Source organism: Leuciscus leuciscus, assembly GCF_965113295.1.
Source record: "Leuciscus leuciscus genome assembly, chromosome: 9".
Classification (NCBI taxonomy): domain Eukaryota; kingdom Metazoa; phylum Chordata; class Actinopteri; order Cypriniformes; family Leuciscidae; genus Leuciscus; species Leuciscus leuciscus.
The window spans coordinates 10,224,722-10,244,076 of record NC_138733.1 but is presented as its reverse complement, the minus strand read 5'-3'; the positions used below and the strand labels follow the sequence as shown (position 1 = coordinate 10,244,076).

General features: G+C 37.2%; 1 protein-coding gene across 2 annotated transcripts in view; it reads left to right on the top strand.

Annotated features, from left to right (window-relative positions):
• slc8a2b (solute carrier family 8 member 2b) overlaps window positions 1-19,355 on the top strand; it is a 119,265-nt gene that overhangs the window by 78,162 nt on the left and 21,748 nt on the right. For both annotated transcript variants that reach the window (XM_082179945.1, XM_082179944.1), the window contains exons 2-3: window positions 8,260-8,735; window positions 14,120-14,257. In XM_082179945.1, the coding sequence (XP_082036071.1) occupies window positions 8,355-8,735; window positions 14,120-14,257 (519 nt within the window). In that variant the 5' untranslated portion in view covers window positions 8,260-8,354. The remainder of the gene's footprint in view (window positions 1-8,259; window positions 8,736-14,119; window positions 14,258-19,355) is intronic.

Sequence of the window (19,355 nt, the reverse complement as noted above, 5' to 3'; positions counted from 1 at the left end):
CTCTTCCATCATCAGACACTCTCCGTCATCAGACACTCTTTTGTCATCAGACACTCTTCCATCATCAGACACTCTTCCATCATCAGACACTAATCAGACACTCTTCCATCATCAGACACTCTTCCATCATCAGACACTCTTCCGTCATCAGAATATCTTCCTTCATCAGACAATCTTCCTTCATCAAACACTCTTCCTTCATCAGACACTCTTCCATCATCAGACACTTTTCCGTCATCAGACACTCTTCCATCATCAAACACTCTCCATCATCAGACACTCTTCCATCATCAGACACTCTTCTGTCATCAGACACTCTTCCATCATCACACACTCTTCCGTCATCAGACACTCTTCCGTCATCAGACACTCCAGTCATCAGGCACTCTTCTAGGATCAGACGCTCCTGTTATCAGACACTCATCTGTCATCAGACACTCTAAAGCATCAGACACTCTTTTGTCATCAGACAGTCTAAAGCATCAGACACTCTTTTGTCATCAGACACCCTAAAGAATCAGACACTCTTCCGTCATCAGACACTCTTCAAGCATCAAACGCTCTTGTGTCATCAGGCGCTCTTCTAGGATCAGACACTCCTGTTATCAGACACTCTTCTGTCATTAGATGCTATTCAAGTATAACGCACTCTTGACAGCAGACAAGGTTATGCTTCATGTGGACACGTCCATGTTATAAGAATTAGTGAAGAAACAACAGGATTTTTCTCAGAAGCCTCAGCAGAATCAGAGGAAACCGCTTCTCATTTAAATTACCTGAAATCAAGCCAGGACATGCTCACTTGAGACATTAGCTGCTTGTTCTTGTTTTGTAAACACTGCAGAAGCTGCCAAAGGAAATGATTGAATATATAAACAGTCCAGTGAAGGGACAAATAACTGTGGGGTGTCTCAATGTGCACAGGCTCAAAGGGCAGTCACGCATATTTTAAGCATGCAAAATTATTGCAGACCCTGCAATATGGGCAGCAGGATATGATGTAATGCTCCATGGCTTCTGTTTTGAATAAATAATCAAATATAACAAATTTACAATGTTAAAGATCTAATTTACTCCACTTTTCAGTGACACTGTCATCCACATTTGAACATTATATTAGACTTTAAACTATGATGTTAAATCCACTATTGTTTTATTTAGAATTGTTCTATAATAAATACAGTATTTAATGCAATTGCATCAGAAGTAACAAATTAATTACAGAAAAATTAAGAGTAATCCCTTACTTTACTTTTTCAAAGGATTGCTTACTTGCTTACTAATTGCATTACTTGATGAAGATGGCAAATGCGATTTCGTTCGAAGTGTTTTGGTTCAACGCACCAAAATTTGAATCCCTTGTTTCGGTGAGCTTTCTCACAACACGTCCCATTACAATCATGGCCTTTTGGATGTTCACATTCAACCACATGAGCGTCTACTGTACAATAGCAATCCGGTCTAACGTGTTTTTGACTACCTCTGGAAGTGGTCAAAGATGGACAAGCTCAAAACCTTTCAGACCCCGTTTACACCTGTATTTAGCGTCGTCCACTTGTGATCGGATCGATGAAAATGCATCTAAGATGACCCTAAGAAGTAAATAGGAACCTGGTTTAAAATTAAATGCATTACAAATATTTATTCAAATTGAAAGCATCTCAGCTTTCTCCCATCACAGTTTCCAAGATGCTATTAAGTATTGTTTTTCTGTACTCGAAAGGTTAAATTGAGTTACAAGTCGAGATTCAGCAATGTAAAATGTCACGGTGCGTTTTAACAGCACACAGCAAATGTATACTGACATGCTCAGTGATGCACGCCGGGCCTGTAGCTTTCATTTGAACAGCGGCCCTGATATCTGTGGGTAGGAATGAGATTTCATCTGGATAAGTTCCATCTCATCCGAATGCGTATTATGTCAACACGTGTAACGTAAGTATTGTTGATTATAATTTCAGAACAGTTCAGAATAGTTGCATATTTTAAATCCGTGCTGTTTTAAGATGATTGTTTTTATTTCTCTATATTTTCTGTGGCAGTTGACAACATGTAACAGAATCTGTTGATATTTATTCTTGTGTCTTTAATATATATTAATGGATAATGCTGCTTTTCAACATCACACAGCAACATTTAATGTGTGGGTGATGCATTGTTTTTCTGTTTTCTTAATAATTAAATGAGCAATAATACATTTTAACAAGCACGGCTTCTCATGGCATGGAGTACAAAATCCACAGAAGTATAACAAGAAGATACATCAGTACATCGATCCAGTAAGATACAAAATGGAAACTAGTTAAGTAAAAGCTCTTGAAAAGAAAAATGTTTCCGGTTTGGATTTAATGAGTCTGTAGTGAGTTTAGGGGCATAAAAAGGAAAAGGCCTCAAGTTTCTCATTTCTACACAAGCAGGCACAGATTTATCAGATGGCTCAAGGTCAGCGGCTGAAATGAGGCATGGAAGAGTGTTTCCGGAAAGCATTTTGGTAGAATAAAGAAATATGTTTAGCCTCGCCGTGGCTTTAAGTGCTCTATCAGTGCTAGTTTGAATAGTTGCACATAACTTGCTTATGTAAGAGTGAACTTCTCCATCTGTTTGAGAATAGCCTGAAAAGAAATGCTGCATCAGTGTGTGTGTGTGTGTGTGTGTGTGTGTGTAAATATGTGTGCTGTGGTCAGTGCGCACTGGCTTTGGCATGTGAGTGCACTTGCTGAAACAGCTAAATGGATGAATCACTGCGCACGTGGGGATGTTTGTATGTGTGACAAGAGAGAGGGAGAGAGGATGCATTATGGTGAATCCCCTGTCCAGGGCCCAAATTGACAATTGAAAAATGTAAGAATTTATATTCTGAAGCCTGATATCTTGCTTCATGACAGTTAAGAATCTTTCAATGGAAGGCAAGCCGAGTGTTTGGGAATTCACATTTTACTATTACTTTTGCATTCTGTGATGCTACAAAAGATTCCATATAGAACTTTAAAGGGTTTTGTCAGGCGCTTCATAGAACCTTTTAGGGGTTCCCATCATGAGATGATTTTATAGATTTAGATTTAATTTAATAATTTGGTAACACTTTATTTCAATGGGCCATTTTCGACATTCTACTAACGATAAGTAACTTTGGAAACTATTTAGCAATTTCTCAGTAGAGTATTAGTAGACTATCCGCTTAATATTAGCTAACACTTTTTTTAATGCTCCCCCTGACAGACATTCTACTGTAAGTAACTTTGCAACTACATGTCAACTTAGTCACTTACTCACCCAAACAACTAACCCTAACCTAACGGTCTACTACAGTCTACTAATACTCTAATGAGAGTTAGTTGACAAGTTACGAATGTCTATAGTGGATCATCAAAATAAAGTGTAACTTTAATTGAATTTCAATATTGTATTACAGTTTATGAATAAAGCAGCTCGTAACCTACTTTATCACTAGAAAAATGTAATCATTAAAAGTAAAACATGAAAGTATTATGCAATCATTTAAAAAATGTCTCTCTTTTTGGCATAAAGGGTTCTTTAAAATTGAGTAAAGAACCCTAGGGTTCTATATAGAACTCTATAGACTTGACCTTGAAAATAATGTTGCAATGTAAAAATATGGTTCTAAACAATAACTGACAGAAGGGGAAGGGCTGCAGTTTTTATGTGAATTGCATCCATAAGTAAATTGCTGATGCTCCTTTAATAATCCGCAGGGTGGGCAAACTTATTTTACAAAATAAAATATCAAAAAAGCTCATACATATATGCTTTATTTTCTTTAAGCAAAATATATTTTCTTGTTTTTTTCCTATTGATTTTGTGGTCAAATTTGACCCGACATGTTTCTGACAGGTTTCGTGAGATTCATCGAAATATTTGCTTCAATCAATCTAATATTTTATTTACCATTTTTTTGTTTTTACTTTCTGCTTCATTTCTCTGTGATGTATCGCCCTCACCAGCCCTTCAGTGGGCTCTCTATTGAAACGTCCTGGTCGTGGGGGGAATATCTATGAGCCTGACTCTCACACTGCTGCCAAACACTCTCTCTCTCTCTCTCCTTTCAAAACACTTCATTAGCATGACAAACATTGCAAAAACATTAAAGGAGACCTATTATGACCTTTTTCAAAGTCTTGTTTTTGGCCTCTACTAGAACAGGTTTTCATGCTTGAATGTTCATAACACACATTATATTCCCATATTCTCCATTGTTGCAGCTCCTCTCTTCCCAGTCTGTTAGTAACGCTCTGTTTACTTCCTGTCTCTATGAAGCCCCTCCTTCTGAAAAGCACAATGTGCTCTGATTGGTCGGCTGGATCAGTGTGTTGTGATTGGTCAAGCGCTTCAATCATGTTTGGGAAATGTCCCTCCCCTTACCATAACCTCGAGTTTCAACACTCTACTAACTAACTCAACCAGGCTCCGCCCCTTTATTCTGCGTATGAATTATTTAAATGAGGAATATTGTGACGTGTTCGTTCCCAGGAGAAACTCAAGACTACAATGGAGGCGTTTCAGGAAGTTCAGAAACAGTGACACTGGAGAATAACTTGTGTCTTTGTGCTTTGGATATTTGCAGAGCTTTGTCATGCTCAAACAGAAACATTACAGACTAAAAAAAGATGAACATAGGAAAAAAACATAATAGGTCCTCTTTAACATACATCATGTACACTCTTAAAAATAAAGGTTCCAAAAGGTGGCTTTCGCAGTGATACCATAGAAGAACCATTTTTGGTCCCCCTTTCTAAAAATAAATTTTTTCTCCTTATGTTGAGGAACTTTTTAATAATCAGAACTTTTTCCACTATAAATAACTTTCTGTGCAATGGACTGTTAAAAGCTCCAAAGATGCCAATAAAGAACCTTTATTTTTAAGAGTGTACAAACAATAAAGACATCAGTTTTTATTGTTTGCTAAGGCAAGCATCGTTATTACAGCTGCTCAGACTTTGGGATAGATGGCTTGTTTTAATGTGTCTTTTTACGTCTCATACCCGTCCTGCGGATCAGTTTGGAGTTTGAATTAGTTTGATTTCAAATGAATTGCCTTCAGTTTTTCTGTTTCTCTCTCAGTGTCTATCATTCCATCATCTCATAAGCAGCGAGCATGCCCTCCTCACAGTCTCCTGTGATATCCAAAGCAGCTGTTTTGTACCTCCTTTAATGTGCCGTTTTAAAAGAAACATGAGTTCAGCGCCGGTTCTGTCCCTGAGGTGGTTTTGCAGCAGAAACAAAGACAGTTTCTGCATCCAGGTTATTTTAGCTCATGCTGTATTATGACTCAGTGCTGCTATACTGGGGGGTTTAGCTCTCCGCAAATGACTAGCCGGCAGTCATACGAACACTGTTACGTCAAGAGAGAGAGAGATGCTGTGTTAATGAGGGGAAATTAGGGGGCAACCCACTATCCTCCATGCAACCCATCACTGCGTGAAACACGAGCACAATGCGGCTCTGTCTCGCTGTTTAGTATTCTGACTGAGAGAAGGGAGAGCAGTTCAAACTTTGTTTTGGACACAGAGCTACTCTGTGATGGAATAAGGCCATTTAGAAAGAGACAATAGAAAGAAAAACAAGGGTGAGTGAGTATGGACAATGTGCTCTGGATTTAGACAAATCTGAATATCTGTAAAATTATATTTAAAGAGAGAGAGAGAGAGAGAGAGAGAGAGAGAGAGAGAGAGAGAGAGAGAGAGAGAGAGAGCAGTGCACGCTTGCACTCACTGTTGTGTTATAAATCAGAAATCAGCATTAGAGTGTGTGTGTGTGTGCGTGCGTGTGTGCGTGCGTGCGTGCGTGCGTGCGTGCGTGTGTGTGTGTGTGTGTGTGTTTGAAAGAAAACATCACTAATGAAATCTCTAATGTCTAAAATGTTTCTCCTAGGCAACAATTAGATTACATATGGGAGTGTTCTGCTTCTCGGATGTTTCTCCTGGGAAAAACACCCAATAATGTCACATGCGTCTCGTCTCCTCTAGAGTTTAGGGTGGCTCTTGAATGGTGCTCACATGTTTCACGATACCGAATCAAATTGCTCAAAGTTTGGTCTTTTATAGCTCAGGAGACTTAATGTGTTTCTCCTGAAGTTCCTTAAGTGTCGTTATTACTCACTATAACTAAAACTTTTTTTTATTTTTATTATTTTTTACTGTGGTAATTAAAATAAAGCTGAAATAAAATTAAATATACATTTTAGATGAAAAACTTAAACTTAAAAAACTTACATGTAAAGGAAAATTTTGCCTTGACAACTAACTGAAATAAGTTTATGCAGAATCTACTAAAACTGTTATTTAAAAAAAAATAAAAAAATTATAGCTATTGTATATATAATTATATTATTGAAATGTGACCCTGGACCACAAAATGTCTTGTGTAATTTTTTTTTTAATTGAGATTTATACATCATCTGAAAGCTGAATACATAATATTTCCATTGATGTATAGTTTGTTAGGATAGGACAATATTTGGCCGAGATACAACTATTTGAAAATCTGGAATCTGAGGGTACAGAAAAATCGAAATATTGAGAAAATCGCCTTTAAAGTTGTCCATTTCTATTGGCGATTAGTGCTGCATCCATTCACAAAAATAAATGTTTTATATATTTAAGGTGGGAAATTTACAAAATATCTTCATGGAACATGATCTTTACTTAATATTCTAATGATTTTTGGCATAAAAGAAAAATCTATCATTTTGACCCATACAATGTTTTGTTGGCTATTGCCACAAATATACCCGTGCAACATAAGACTGGTTTTGTGATCCAGGGTCACAAATATTAATATAAAAACAAAAAAATTTACAAAATCACAAACCTTTCAAAAACTAAAACTGAAACCAAATTTAAATAAAATATGAAAACATAAAAAGCTAATTCGATATATTCATAAATATTATAATAATATATAAATAATGTCAAAATAACACTAGTACAAAAAAAGTTAGAGTTTGACAAGAAATGCTTGCTTTTCATATAAAATCACAAATGAGATCTCCTCTGTTAAATATCTTTCTCAATATTTCAATCAGTTTCATTTGGGAATGGATACCCACATTGATTTAATAGCTCTATGCTCTTCATGTTCATCAACAATCTTTTGTAGTTTTTTCTCCTCCTAAGATATTTGAGAAGAAACATCTGAGACGAAGTTGATGCTTGCAGTGAAACATAACTGAGTACTCATTTCTAGGGCCAGATTTACTAAACAGGGCAAATTAGCTTCTGAATTAACCCTAAACAGGGCAATCCCATTAAAGCGCCGATGGGAGAGGAGAGTTCTGCTCATGTTACTGACGACACGCAAATTAAAGAACAGACGCAGCCGGATCATTTCCATAATGACCAACACAATCTACCAAGAGCAGCGCAAATTAGCGTCTGGTTTAAGACATTCTTTTTTAGGGCGGTAAATATTGGTGAAAATACCAGTAAATTGACGAGCGCAAACCTTAGTAATTCACCATGCATGATTCATTTAAATACTCTCCTCCCATAACTCTTCCGTCTGAAAGGGAAACTCCTACAAATGCATATGCAATCAGTTCAGGAGCAAAAATAACCCTGTCCACACCTTTCCAGCGCTAATATTTCATCTTTAGTAAATCCTGACAGTCGTTTTTTAACACCAAAAAGAGGGTTTGTGCTGACGCAAGCTGTTAGTAAATCTGGCCCAGTCTCTAAAGCTATGAAAGAGCAACATCTGAGCATTAAAAGTTTCCTTTGGTTGCGTGTGTGTGTGTGTGTGTGTGTGTGTGCCTTGCACACACAGATGTCCCTCTCTGAGACCTGCGGAGGACATAATCCTCCGTCCTGGCAACCTTTCCACTGTTATTTCATTCTTATTTGAGTTGTCCATCCCTTCTCAATATCCTGTTGCTAAGCTCTTTAAAAAAAAAAATCCCATCCATTATCATCAACAGTATGTTTTTTTTATGTCCTTGTAACCGTGTTTCACCTAATGAAAGCAATCATTTTCATTGCCTACGCAGTCTATTCTTCTACCAAGGTCTGTTTCTGCTGCATCTCACATATTTTTTTATAATCATCTACTTGATTCACTCCGCTATAAAAGCGAGCAGGAGCTGCTCCGCACAAAGCTGCAGCCTGGAGATATTTATGTTGGATTGCGAGTGCTGTTCTTCTAAAGCTGCGTGAGATTTGTTTTTCTGATGATGACATTTACAGATGCCTTTTCGTTTGCTTTGCTTGCCATTAAAGTCTCTTTTCTTTACTCTTGTCTCCCCAGGTCCCCTGGCGGGCTGGTTCCTCTCTCCGTGTTCAATCACCTCCTTTATTTCTTCTCCTCCTCTGAACTCCAGAAGCCTTTTGAGGAGTGAGATCATGGCACCGGTTTCCTCTCGACGCTCTTCCATCCTCTTTCTGAGTCTCGTCCTCGTCCTTTCTTTGCCCCCGTCCTGCTCTCCCGAATCCCAGCGTGAAGAACCGTCTCTCCTGCCCTCCGTCGCTCCTTCAGAGATTCCCTCAGAGCTCTACAGTAACCTGACCGATGACAGCGATGGACCCGCTCCGAACAAACCGTGCAGCGACCCTGTCGAGTGCAGGCCTGGAATCGTCCTTCCCGTGTGGATGCCTGTCAAACCCAGTCTCGGAGAGCAGATCATGCGGGCCGTCATCTATTTCGCCTCGCTCATGTACATGTTTCTGGGAGTGTCCATCATCGCTGACAGATTCATGGCATCCATCGAGGTCATCACGTCACAGGTGAGTGATACAATCTGCATAATCTTGATAATCTTGCAATAATTGCAAAATCGCAGCAACCTAGTTCCCGTCTACCGTAAAGAGATGATTTATGATCATTTTCCAAGGTAAACAGTTCTTATGTCTCTCTTTAGGATTTGCATTGCATGCCTCTGTTAATTGACAAACAGTAAAATAATACTAAAGAGGACCTATTGTGCTATTTTCCATGTTCATCTTTCTTTAGTGTGTAATGTTTCTGTTTGAGCATGAAAAAGTCCCTCCAGCGAGAGTTATTCTCTATATCAGTGTCACTGTTTCTGAACTCCCTGAAACGCCTCCATTGTGGTCTTGAGTTTCTTCCGGGAACGAACACGTCACAATATTCCTCATTTAAATAATTCCCGCCCAATGGATATGCGAAATAAAGGGGCGGAGCCTGGTTGAGTTAGTTAGTAGTGTTTTAAAACTGGCGGTTATGTTAAGGGGCGGGACATTTCCCAAAACACACTAGAAGCACTTGAGCAATCACAACACACTGTTCCAGCCGACCAATCAGAGCACAGTGCTTTTCAGAAGGAGGGGCTTCATAGAGAACTAAACAGGGGTGCGTTTCCCGTACAACGACGTAACTCGCTGCTCCACTACCATAGTACGATGCATCGTTGAAGAAATCAAGAGTCACGACTGTTTCCCGAAACCATATTGTCGCAAAGTGGTCGTTCAGCCACGTTGGTTCGTTTATGACGTCATGCACATGGTGGAGTAATAACTACTTTTCATCCAAAATTTTACATTTTCTTATTATTTACTCATTCTTGTGTCATTTCAAACCCGTATGCTGCTGTTTTTTTCCCGTTTTTTTGCCACAAAAATATTTTTTAATGCAGGATATTAATAAGAGTTCATAGTGACCATGATTGCCCAGAATAGACAAAAAACATCATAAAGGTGTCATAAAAAATAGTCTAATTTCAAGTCTTCTGAAATGGTAGCATGGCGCTAGCAACGCTAAGGTTATGGGTTCGATTCTCAGTGAGTGCATGATCTAATAACTGGACACCTTGAATGCAATGTAGAGTAAATGAGTAGTTGATTTGGATAAAAGTATTTGTCAAATAAAAAATTTAAGTGAGTATTCACTGAAAATGCACTCTTTATTCAAACTGGTGCATTTGGTTATGAAACTTGCGAAAACCATATGATTCGATTAATTTATAGAATAAAGTAATTGTATGTCTGCAGAAAACTTGGAATTTAGTGCATGGGTCATAGGAAGTATGTATTTTTTTTTTTTTTTTTTTTTTTGTTCTTCTGTAATGTTATCATATAAAAAGTAGCAAAGTGAAGACTAATAAAAAAGTTTTCCTTTTTGTTTTATGGAAAAAACTGTTTGGTTTGGAATGATGTAAGGCCGGGTAAACAATGACAAAATGTTCATTTTTGGGAGAACGCTTCTTTTAAAAGCATAGCCTTCACCTGAGCTTGACTTTAGCTAGTAATTGGCGTTATTAAAATAAAAACAATCGTGACTGTTTCTCCAGCCACTGAACATTTAATGGGATGCAAATGCTTGCAGTGTGCTTGATGTTTTTTTCTTTCTTTCTGCTAAAACGCCTGACTCGTCAACACTTGTGAAGGGTAGATCGCCTACTCTTGTCACCTTCACTGAGTCATGCCCCATAAACCTGTCGGAAGAGGAAAATTAGCCAAAATGCTTTTATAAAGGAGGCTAGATTTCCTTCAATTCTTTAGTTTCAGTTTCTCAGCCAGAAATTTTTAAATAAATCAAAATCTCTAGCTTTAAATGCATAGCTGCTGAATTTTAAATAGCCAGATGTAGCAAATGTTTTTCACACAGCTAGCATCCTAAAATAATTTCATTAAAACATCTGCATAAAACTGCAATAAAATGCAATAAAACTGACTGATAATGCTGCACCATCACGATACAGTCACAAATATATCCAAAACTGAAATAAAAATAAATTAAATCTTTGCATAGAAATATGCAAAAACAAAAACTAATAAAAATGCTAAAAGCACATAACAAAATAACTGGAAGTTATACTAAAATGGAAAACTGTAAACATAAAAATAAAAGCTGATTCAAAACATTAATAAACACTATAGTGGTTTGCATATCTTAGCATGTATCTAGTTTTATTTTACAGTTTGTTAACATGTTTGTAGCAGATTTTAATACATTGTTAGCATGAATTAACATGTTGTTAAAAAAAATTTGCACATTGTTAACATGAATTAGCATGTTGCTAGCATGTTTTAGCACATTGTTAACATGAATTAGCATGTTGCTAGCATGTTTAGCACATTATTAACCTGAATTAGCATGTTGTTAGCATGTTTAGCACATTGTTAACATGAATTAGCATGTTGCTAGCATGTTTTACCATGTTGATAACATGTTTCAGCACATTGCGAACATGAATTATCATGTTGCTAGCATGTTTTAGCAAATTATTAACCTGAATTAGCATGTTGTTAGCATGTTGTTGCACGTTGTTAACATCAATTACCTCATTGTTAGCATGTTTTACCATGTTGATAACATGTTTTAGCACATTGCGAACATGAATTATCATGTTGTGAGCATGTTTTAGGACATTTGCTAACATGAATTAGCATGTTTTAACATGATTTAACATGTTTTTTAACAGGTTGCTAGCATGATTAGCCTTTTGCTAGCATGTTTCTAACATGATTTAACATATTGCTAACATGTTTTAACACATTGTTAACATGAATTAGCATGTTGCTAGCATGTTTTACCATGTTGATAACATGTTTCAGCACATTGCGAACATGAATTATCATGTTGTGAGCATGTTTTAGCACATTGTTAACATGAATTAGCATGTTGCTAGCATGTTTTAGCAAATGATTAACCTGAATTAGCATGTTGTTAGCATGTTGTTGCACGTTGTTAACATCAATTACCTCATTGTTAGCATTTTTTACCATGTTGATAACATGTTTTAGCACATTGCGAACATGAATTATCATGTTGTGAGCATGTTTTAGGACATTTGCTAACATGAATTAGCATGTTTTAACATGATTTAACATGTTTTTTAACATGTTGCTAGCATGATTAGCCTTTTGCTAGCATGTTTCTAACATGATTTAACATATTGCTAACATGTTTTAACACGTTGATAACATAACACATTGCTAGCATGTTTCAGCATGTTGCTAACATGATTTAACATATTATTATCATGTTGTTAACATGTTTAAACACTTTGCTAGCATGACTACCATGTTGGTAGCATGAATTAACACGTTCCTATCAAGTTTTAGAATGTTGCTAGCATGATTAGAAAATCAATTTAGACATTCATTAAGAAACTATAGACATTTGTTATTGTAAAAACACACAACAAAATGACAAATTCTTTAATTAAAATGAATTAAAATGTAATATATCTAATAATAATAATAATAAAAATTGTGATGAAAAAACTAAAATTAATTCAAAATAATTAATAAAAACTAAATAGTATAACACTGATAAAATAACACCGGTACAAACATAATAGCATCACAATGTTAATCTAAATTGGCTAACAGAGTTTTTTTTGTGAGGAGTCAGTGTTGCTTTCTTTCTCTCCGGTGAGTTTCTCTCCTTTGCCAAATCAAAGCCAACAGCTCTGAGTCTACCTCATTAATCAAAGCGTCCCCTAGAAAGACCCTTGTCAAAACAACCTTGTCTGCAGGGTCATGGGAAATGCAAGTGTGAAAAACAGCACCAGAGACCACCAAAAATAGTCTGGAGATGTTAGCCAAGGAAGAGCTTATATTTTGAAACATCTCTGAGCCTGTTTTTGTGCACATTTTGAAAAAGCCATAATATACAATCTCAAGTGTTTTTGTTGTCTGTATGCATGAGAGTGCAGAAATCTGAATAGGTGTGTTTTGGTGTTGACGACGCACAGCCGAGCAACTTAAAACATTCAATGAAAATGTTTGGTAACACTTTACTTAAAGCGTTATGTATAATGCATTATAAAAGTTTTTTTTAATGCATTCATTATGCCTTGTAATGCACCTTATAATGCATGAATGATCTCATGAATAATTGTAAAAAATAATTGTAATTTGTTTTAACACATTTTTAGCATGTTGCTAACATGAATTAGCATGTTGATAACATGTTTTAACACATTGCTAGTATGAATTAGCATGTTACTACCATGTTTTACCACATTGCTAGTATGAATTTGCATATTTAACATGTTGCTAGCTTGAATTAGCACGTTGCTAGCATGTTTTACCATGTTGTTAGCATGTTTGAACATATTTCTACCTTTTTTAGCATGTTTTAGCACTGAATCATAAAGAAATCAGCAGTCTGAGTCCTTTCTTGACTTGAGCGTCTCACACATCCAGGCACAGACTGCCTTAGATGCATCATTCTGAAGGGTAGTCATAATTCCTGTAATGCGAGTTGCAAATTAATAAAGGGAAGTGTTTCCAGCTCTGCATTGCACTGGATCAGAGGCACACACACACACACACACACACACACACACACACACACACACACACACACACTCTAGAGCCTCCAGGTCAAACCAGGCAGAAAAACTAGACTTGAACTCTTCTATCTCAAAAGAAACAACTGAACCATGACAGTTTGACTGACTTCAGGTGCAATGAAAGTGCAAACAATAAAAACACCATACCAGAATTATGATCTCTGACAGCGTAGCGGCGCATTATTGAGTTGTGGAGTGTGAGTGTGATGGTTGTATGTGCCTCAGGGTTTTTATACAGTTTGGCAGTTTTTCATCATGAAAATCTTTTTACACACATTTTTTCATTGATAATAATAATAAATGTTTCTTGAGCAGCAAATCATCATATTAGACTGATTTCTGAAGGATCATGTGACACTGAAGACTGGAGTAATGATGCTGAAAATTCAGCTTTGATCACAGGAATAAATTACATTTTATAATATATTAAAATAGAAAACAGTTATTTAAAATTGTAATAATATTTCACAATGTTATGGTTTGTTTTTGTATTTGTAATCAAATAAATCCAGCCTTGGTGTGCAGAAGAGACTTCTTTTAAAAACATAAAAAAATTCTTACAATCCCGAACATTTTTGAACGGCAGTGTATATATTTATATAAAATATGTTCTGCATAATTTGATGGTTTAAATATTAAATTCATAATTTTTTCATTTAGAAAATTCAATTTTTCCCCTCATACATTTAAAATTGAACTGCATTTCTGCATTCTGTTTGCTTCCTCAGTTCAAATTCAATTACGTTCTTAGTGGTGCACGACCCTGCTGCAAGAACCTGTCAGGCTTTAGTTAGCAATAATGACTAGCTGTCTGTATCCTGAACATGTTCCCTTCTGCTCACCCAGGAAAAAGAAGTGACCATCACCATGCCCAGCGGAGAAACGTCGGTGGCCACTGTGAGAATCTGGAACGAGACCGTGTCAAATTTGACCCTGATGGCACTTGGATCCTCCGCCCCTGAAATTCTCCTGTCAGTCATTGAGGTGGGTGAGACTTTAAAATGACAAATGTACTAGTTAGGAAGCCAATTAAAGGCAATTTTTTTTTGACAATTAACTGCTTAACTACTTATTGCATTCACAGCAGATGGCTAAACCCTCATTAGCGTAGCCTGGGGTTTTACTATTTCATTAGCAACATTACCGCTCATAATTTAGGTGGTGATTTGTCTTTTCATTCTGTTTGCATTGAAGCACGGGCCATCCATAATTTATAGATTCATGGAAATAAAATATATGTTTTGTGGATTTAGCATTGCCTTTTGGCTGTGAGAACTTTTAGCATTTTAAAATTTACAGTCTTTCTACCTTTCTGAGAAAATTTATATAAATATTATGACTCGTCTTGCTCGCACAGGCACATACAAAAATGTGTAGAATACAAGAAACTTTCAAAAGTACTTACATTAGTCATGAATTTCGCCAGGCTGTAATGCAGGGTTATTATTGTTAACTAAAACTAAAATTATACCCATAAAAACATTTTCATTATAAAAAAAATTAAATAAATAACATTAAAGGTATAGTGGAGGATTTTCCCGAATTTTAGGAAAGAACCGCCCTCTCCACTTTTTGAAAAAATGCACATGCGCAACACTCTACCTGCTCCCGAGAGGGAACGCCTATTAAACGCTAGCATCGCTAATCATAGCTTACATTAACTTTTACTAGCAGTGATTTTAAATGGATTTCTCCAAATAGCATGCCAAACTTTACCTGTCGAGTAGAAACTTCGCGACTGAGGCATCAGTGGGAAGCCCAACCTGTGCTTTTAGCGCACGCCAGCATGTGAAATATTCTCCCCAAAACACTGGTCTTGTTTCTTTCTTCAGAGGCCTTTCTCTTCTTGTCATACAATTCGTAGACACTTTTTCTCTTGCGACCCTCAGACATTTTGAAAAAACCCGGTGAGAACGGCGAGCTTCAATGATTATGGCTGAAACCGTAGCTCACCACACATATACTCCTGAAAGTGTGCATGTGCAGAAAGTACGAGCACGTACGACAGCCTTACGTAAACATATCACCAGAATGATTGACAATTAGGAGGACCAATAGTCTTGATGATCCACCCGGAAAAAGAAAATCCTCCACTATACCTTTAAAGGGATACTTCAGGATTTAGCATTAAGCTTTGTATTAGTAGAAAACCTGTAGTATTTTCGAATTACCGTGCTTTCCACCCTCATATCCCCCTGAGATGAGAGATTTATGTATTTTTTGTCTGGAAAAAATCCTCCGATGACGCAAAAATCGTCATTTTGCGTCATCGGAGGATTTTTTGGCCAGAGGCTAAAGACTACAGCCAGTAGGAGGGGCTGTCCCGCATGTTTTCAACCCGCCCATAGAGGGTGGGATCTCACTCACAGAATATAGTGTCAGCCATCTTTCTTTGGAAGCTAAGCTAGAAGGCTCTTGTTCTGTGGAGAAAGCTGAGTAGTAGGAGAAATCTGAGTAGTAGGGGTTACCATCCTCTTTTTCCCGGACATGTCCGGCCGTCGGGATTCGGCTTTTGCTTTCTGCAGTCGCCATTCATTGTTTACATGCACACCATTTGTTTCAATCTAACTGAATTCATTCCGATTGGTGAATCTGAATGTAGTGTTTACATGAACGCTAAACAAGTGATCGGTTGATGTGCGTTTTAACATTACTAAGAAAATTCCCGCTCCTCCGTGAGAGATACGAGACCGATGCGTCTCAGTAATGACGCCACCGGCCTCGCGCCGTTCTCCCGCGCCCCTCAGCCTCGTCCTGCTCGCCACAGTAAACATAATGAATGGCGACTGTAGAATGCAAAAGCCGAATCCCGGACATTTTGGGCGATCTCGATATCCCGGGCAAACTCGTCACGGAGACTCACTAGTAGCCTAACCTTGTTGTTTTCAACTGCGCTCTCTAACCGGGAGGCGTGGCTTGGGAGTTGCCTCGTAGAGCAGCGAAGCAAGTGCATTCTGGGAGTTGTTGTCTTTCATCCACATAAGCCAAAAATACATTTTCTGGCTTTTCTCAGTCTAGAAAGCTCCAAATTCAAAAATGTCTTCACATTTCTTCTACATAAATTACCTATTTTAAATACACATTCATCTTTCCAGAGGTGAAGTATCCCTTTAACTAAAATAAAATATAGAAAACTTTAAATTTATTAATATTATTTAATATTAATTTAATATTATTTAATATTCATTTAATATTCATTTAATATTCATTTAATATTCATTTAATATTAATATACATTTTTATTTTATTTTTATTGTTTTTTTTGTTTTTTATTAGTTTATACATTTTTTAAATATTAAATGTATTACTTCAGCTAGTTGACAAGGCAACATTTCTTATTTTTGTACAGTTTTTGTTCAAGTTGATTTCCTTAAATAATCAAGGGGCCGTTTACACACTGATTTAAACTAAAAACGGGAAACTTTTTATGTGTTTTGACCGTTCATTTACACAACAGTAGCGTTTTGGGGGCATAAAAACGCAAACTGTTGGTGAAACTGAAACGGGTTTCATAGTGCAAGTTTTAGAAAACTATATAACTTTATTGTCTCTGTGAAAATCAACAAAAATGTGCAACTGTGAAAACGGTGACGTCATGCACATCTGTAACGTATTCAGTCTACAGGTGTGTAGTGTTTCTTTAAAACGTAACATCGCCAACTACTGGCCTGGCAGCAGAATACAACATTTTAGGCATTTTTGCAGCTCCATGTGAACGGGAATTGTTTTGACAACGTTGTCATCTGTACGTTTTTCCATTTTTAGTACATTGCTGTTGTGTAAACCCTAAAACTAAAACTTAAAGGGTTAGTTCACCCAAAAATGAAAATTATGTCATTAATGACTCACCCTCATGTCGTTCCAAGCCCGTAAGACCTCCGTTCATCTTCGGAACACAGTTTAAGATATTTTAGATTTAGTCCGAGAGCTTTCTGTCCATCCATTGAAAATGTATGTACGGTATATACTGTCCATGTCCAGAAAGGCAATAAAGACATCATCAAAGTAGTCCATGTGACTACAGTGGCTCAATCTTAAGTTTATCAAGCGACAAGAATACTTTTTGTGCGCAAAAAACAACAAAAATAACGACTTTATTCCACTATTCATTTCCTTCTCTCTGGGCCTCGAGTGAGTTCACGTAGTGTAACTGCGCAGCGCTTCTGTGTTGTGCGTCACACGCATCACACACATGACCAGCGTAGGCCAATAGTGAGCCTACGTGTGACGTACAACACAGACGCGCTACGCTATTACACTACGTGAACTCACTCGAGGCCCAGAGAGAAGGAAATGAATAGTGGAATAAAGTCGTTATTTTTGTTTACTTTTTGCGCACAAAAAGTATTCTCGCCGCTTGATAAACTTAAGATTGAGCCACTCTAGTCACATGGACTACTTTGATGATGTCTTTATTGCCTTTCTGGACATGGACAGTATACCGTACATACATTTTCAATGGAATCTAAATCTAAAATATCTTAAACTGTGTTCTGAAGATGAACGGAGGTCTTACGGGCTTGGAACGACATGAGGGTGAGTCATTAATGACATAATTTTCATTTTTGGGTGAACTAACCCTTTAATTAAAACTACTGTATATATGCTGCATTCATGCCATATCACAATTACCGTAATTTTGAGATGTCAACACGGTCAGGTGGTACAGCATTCATGTGGTTCAAGTAGCAGCTCTCAGAAAATTCACAGCTTACAAATTGTAATTACGAGCTCTACAAGGACGTGAACGCTTTTTACAAGTTGAAATCTCGTAATTACGGTAATTACAACATGGCGTGAACACACCTATAGACTTTTTTTTTTTCAAGCATAAAAATGACAAAAGCACAATAAAATTCTAAAACTTTAACTAAAATTAAAATGAAAACATACAAATAAAGTCTAATTAAGTATATTAACAAAATCTATAATTGTATATCAACGATACTAAAATAACACTGATGTGATGTATAGGATATTGGACCATTAAACCAGTCATGGTTTGTCTGTCTTAGCTGGCCTCTCAGCTTTTGCACACTTTTTTGCACACTTTATTGTTCAGCAGGGAACCTTCTGTTTCAGTAGTATGTTTGCAAAAACAGGACAGAAAATGTGTTTGTCAGAGCATTTTGATGGGTCAAACAGCTTCTTGGCCCTTTAAGATGTAGATGGAGATGGTTTGAGAGATGCATGCTGATCGCTGCTCTCGCTAATGAGTGTCCAGATCATGTTTATTAATGAGACGCTCCTAGTTCGTTCCTCTCCGTCCACAGCATGGAATCAAACGCTTTCTCAGATCTGTGTGACTGTGCCTGCGGGAGACGCTCACCGCTGTCTTGGCCAACATTTAGCACGTCAGTGGAGCTCCAGCTCAGCTTTATTGCCACGCATTAGCCTCTCCACGTTGTTTGTCACTCTGAATCTCTTGATCTAATGTGCTAGGACATCCATCAGGCCTCTGTGTTTCACTCAAGGGTTTCACGTACACAGCGGGATTATTGTTGTACGACAAACGTATCTAAACAAAGTAATCACAATGCATCGTTCATCTTGAAACATTGCAGTGAAGGAGATGCAGTCTGGCAAATTTTGGCGTGAGAAGTGTGAAATCTCATTGCAAGCTCAGCTGGAAAGGAGACGCTGGTTGATTTATCTGTTTGTCACAGACTGATCCCAAAGGTTCGCCGCCTGGTGTAGATATATATATCAGTGATAGAGCCCCAGCATAGATAAACAACACCTGCGTGCTGTTTATTTCATTCTTTTTTTCTTGTTTTATCTTCCCCAAGGACATTCGGTTCATTATTAAGGATATTCAGTGAATGTGACATCGAATGCTACTGAATCTGAATAACACCCATTTCTCATTGATCTAATGTTGAAGAGGAAAGTGACACAATTCGTCTGTTGTTGAATTATTTTTGTTTTTTCTGTCATTTAATTGAACCATTTAAACACTGAAATGTTTGCATAGGCCGCATGCTTCGCTCCATTCAACTTGGAAAGTGTGAATTTACAACTTGGAAACTGGAACAACTTGGAACTAATTGGAAAAGTGCATGACAATGGCATTACAAGATGA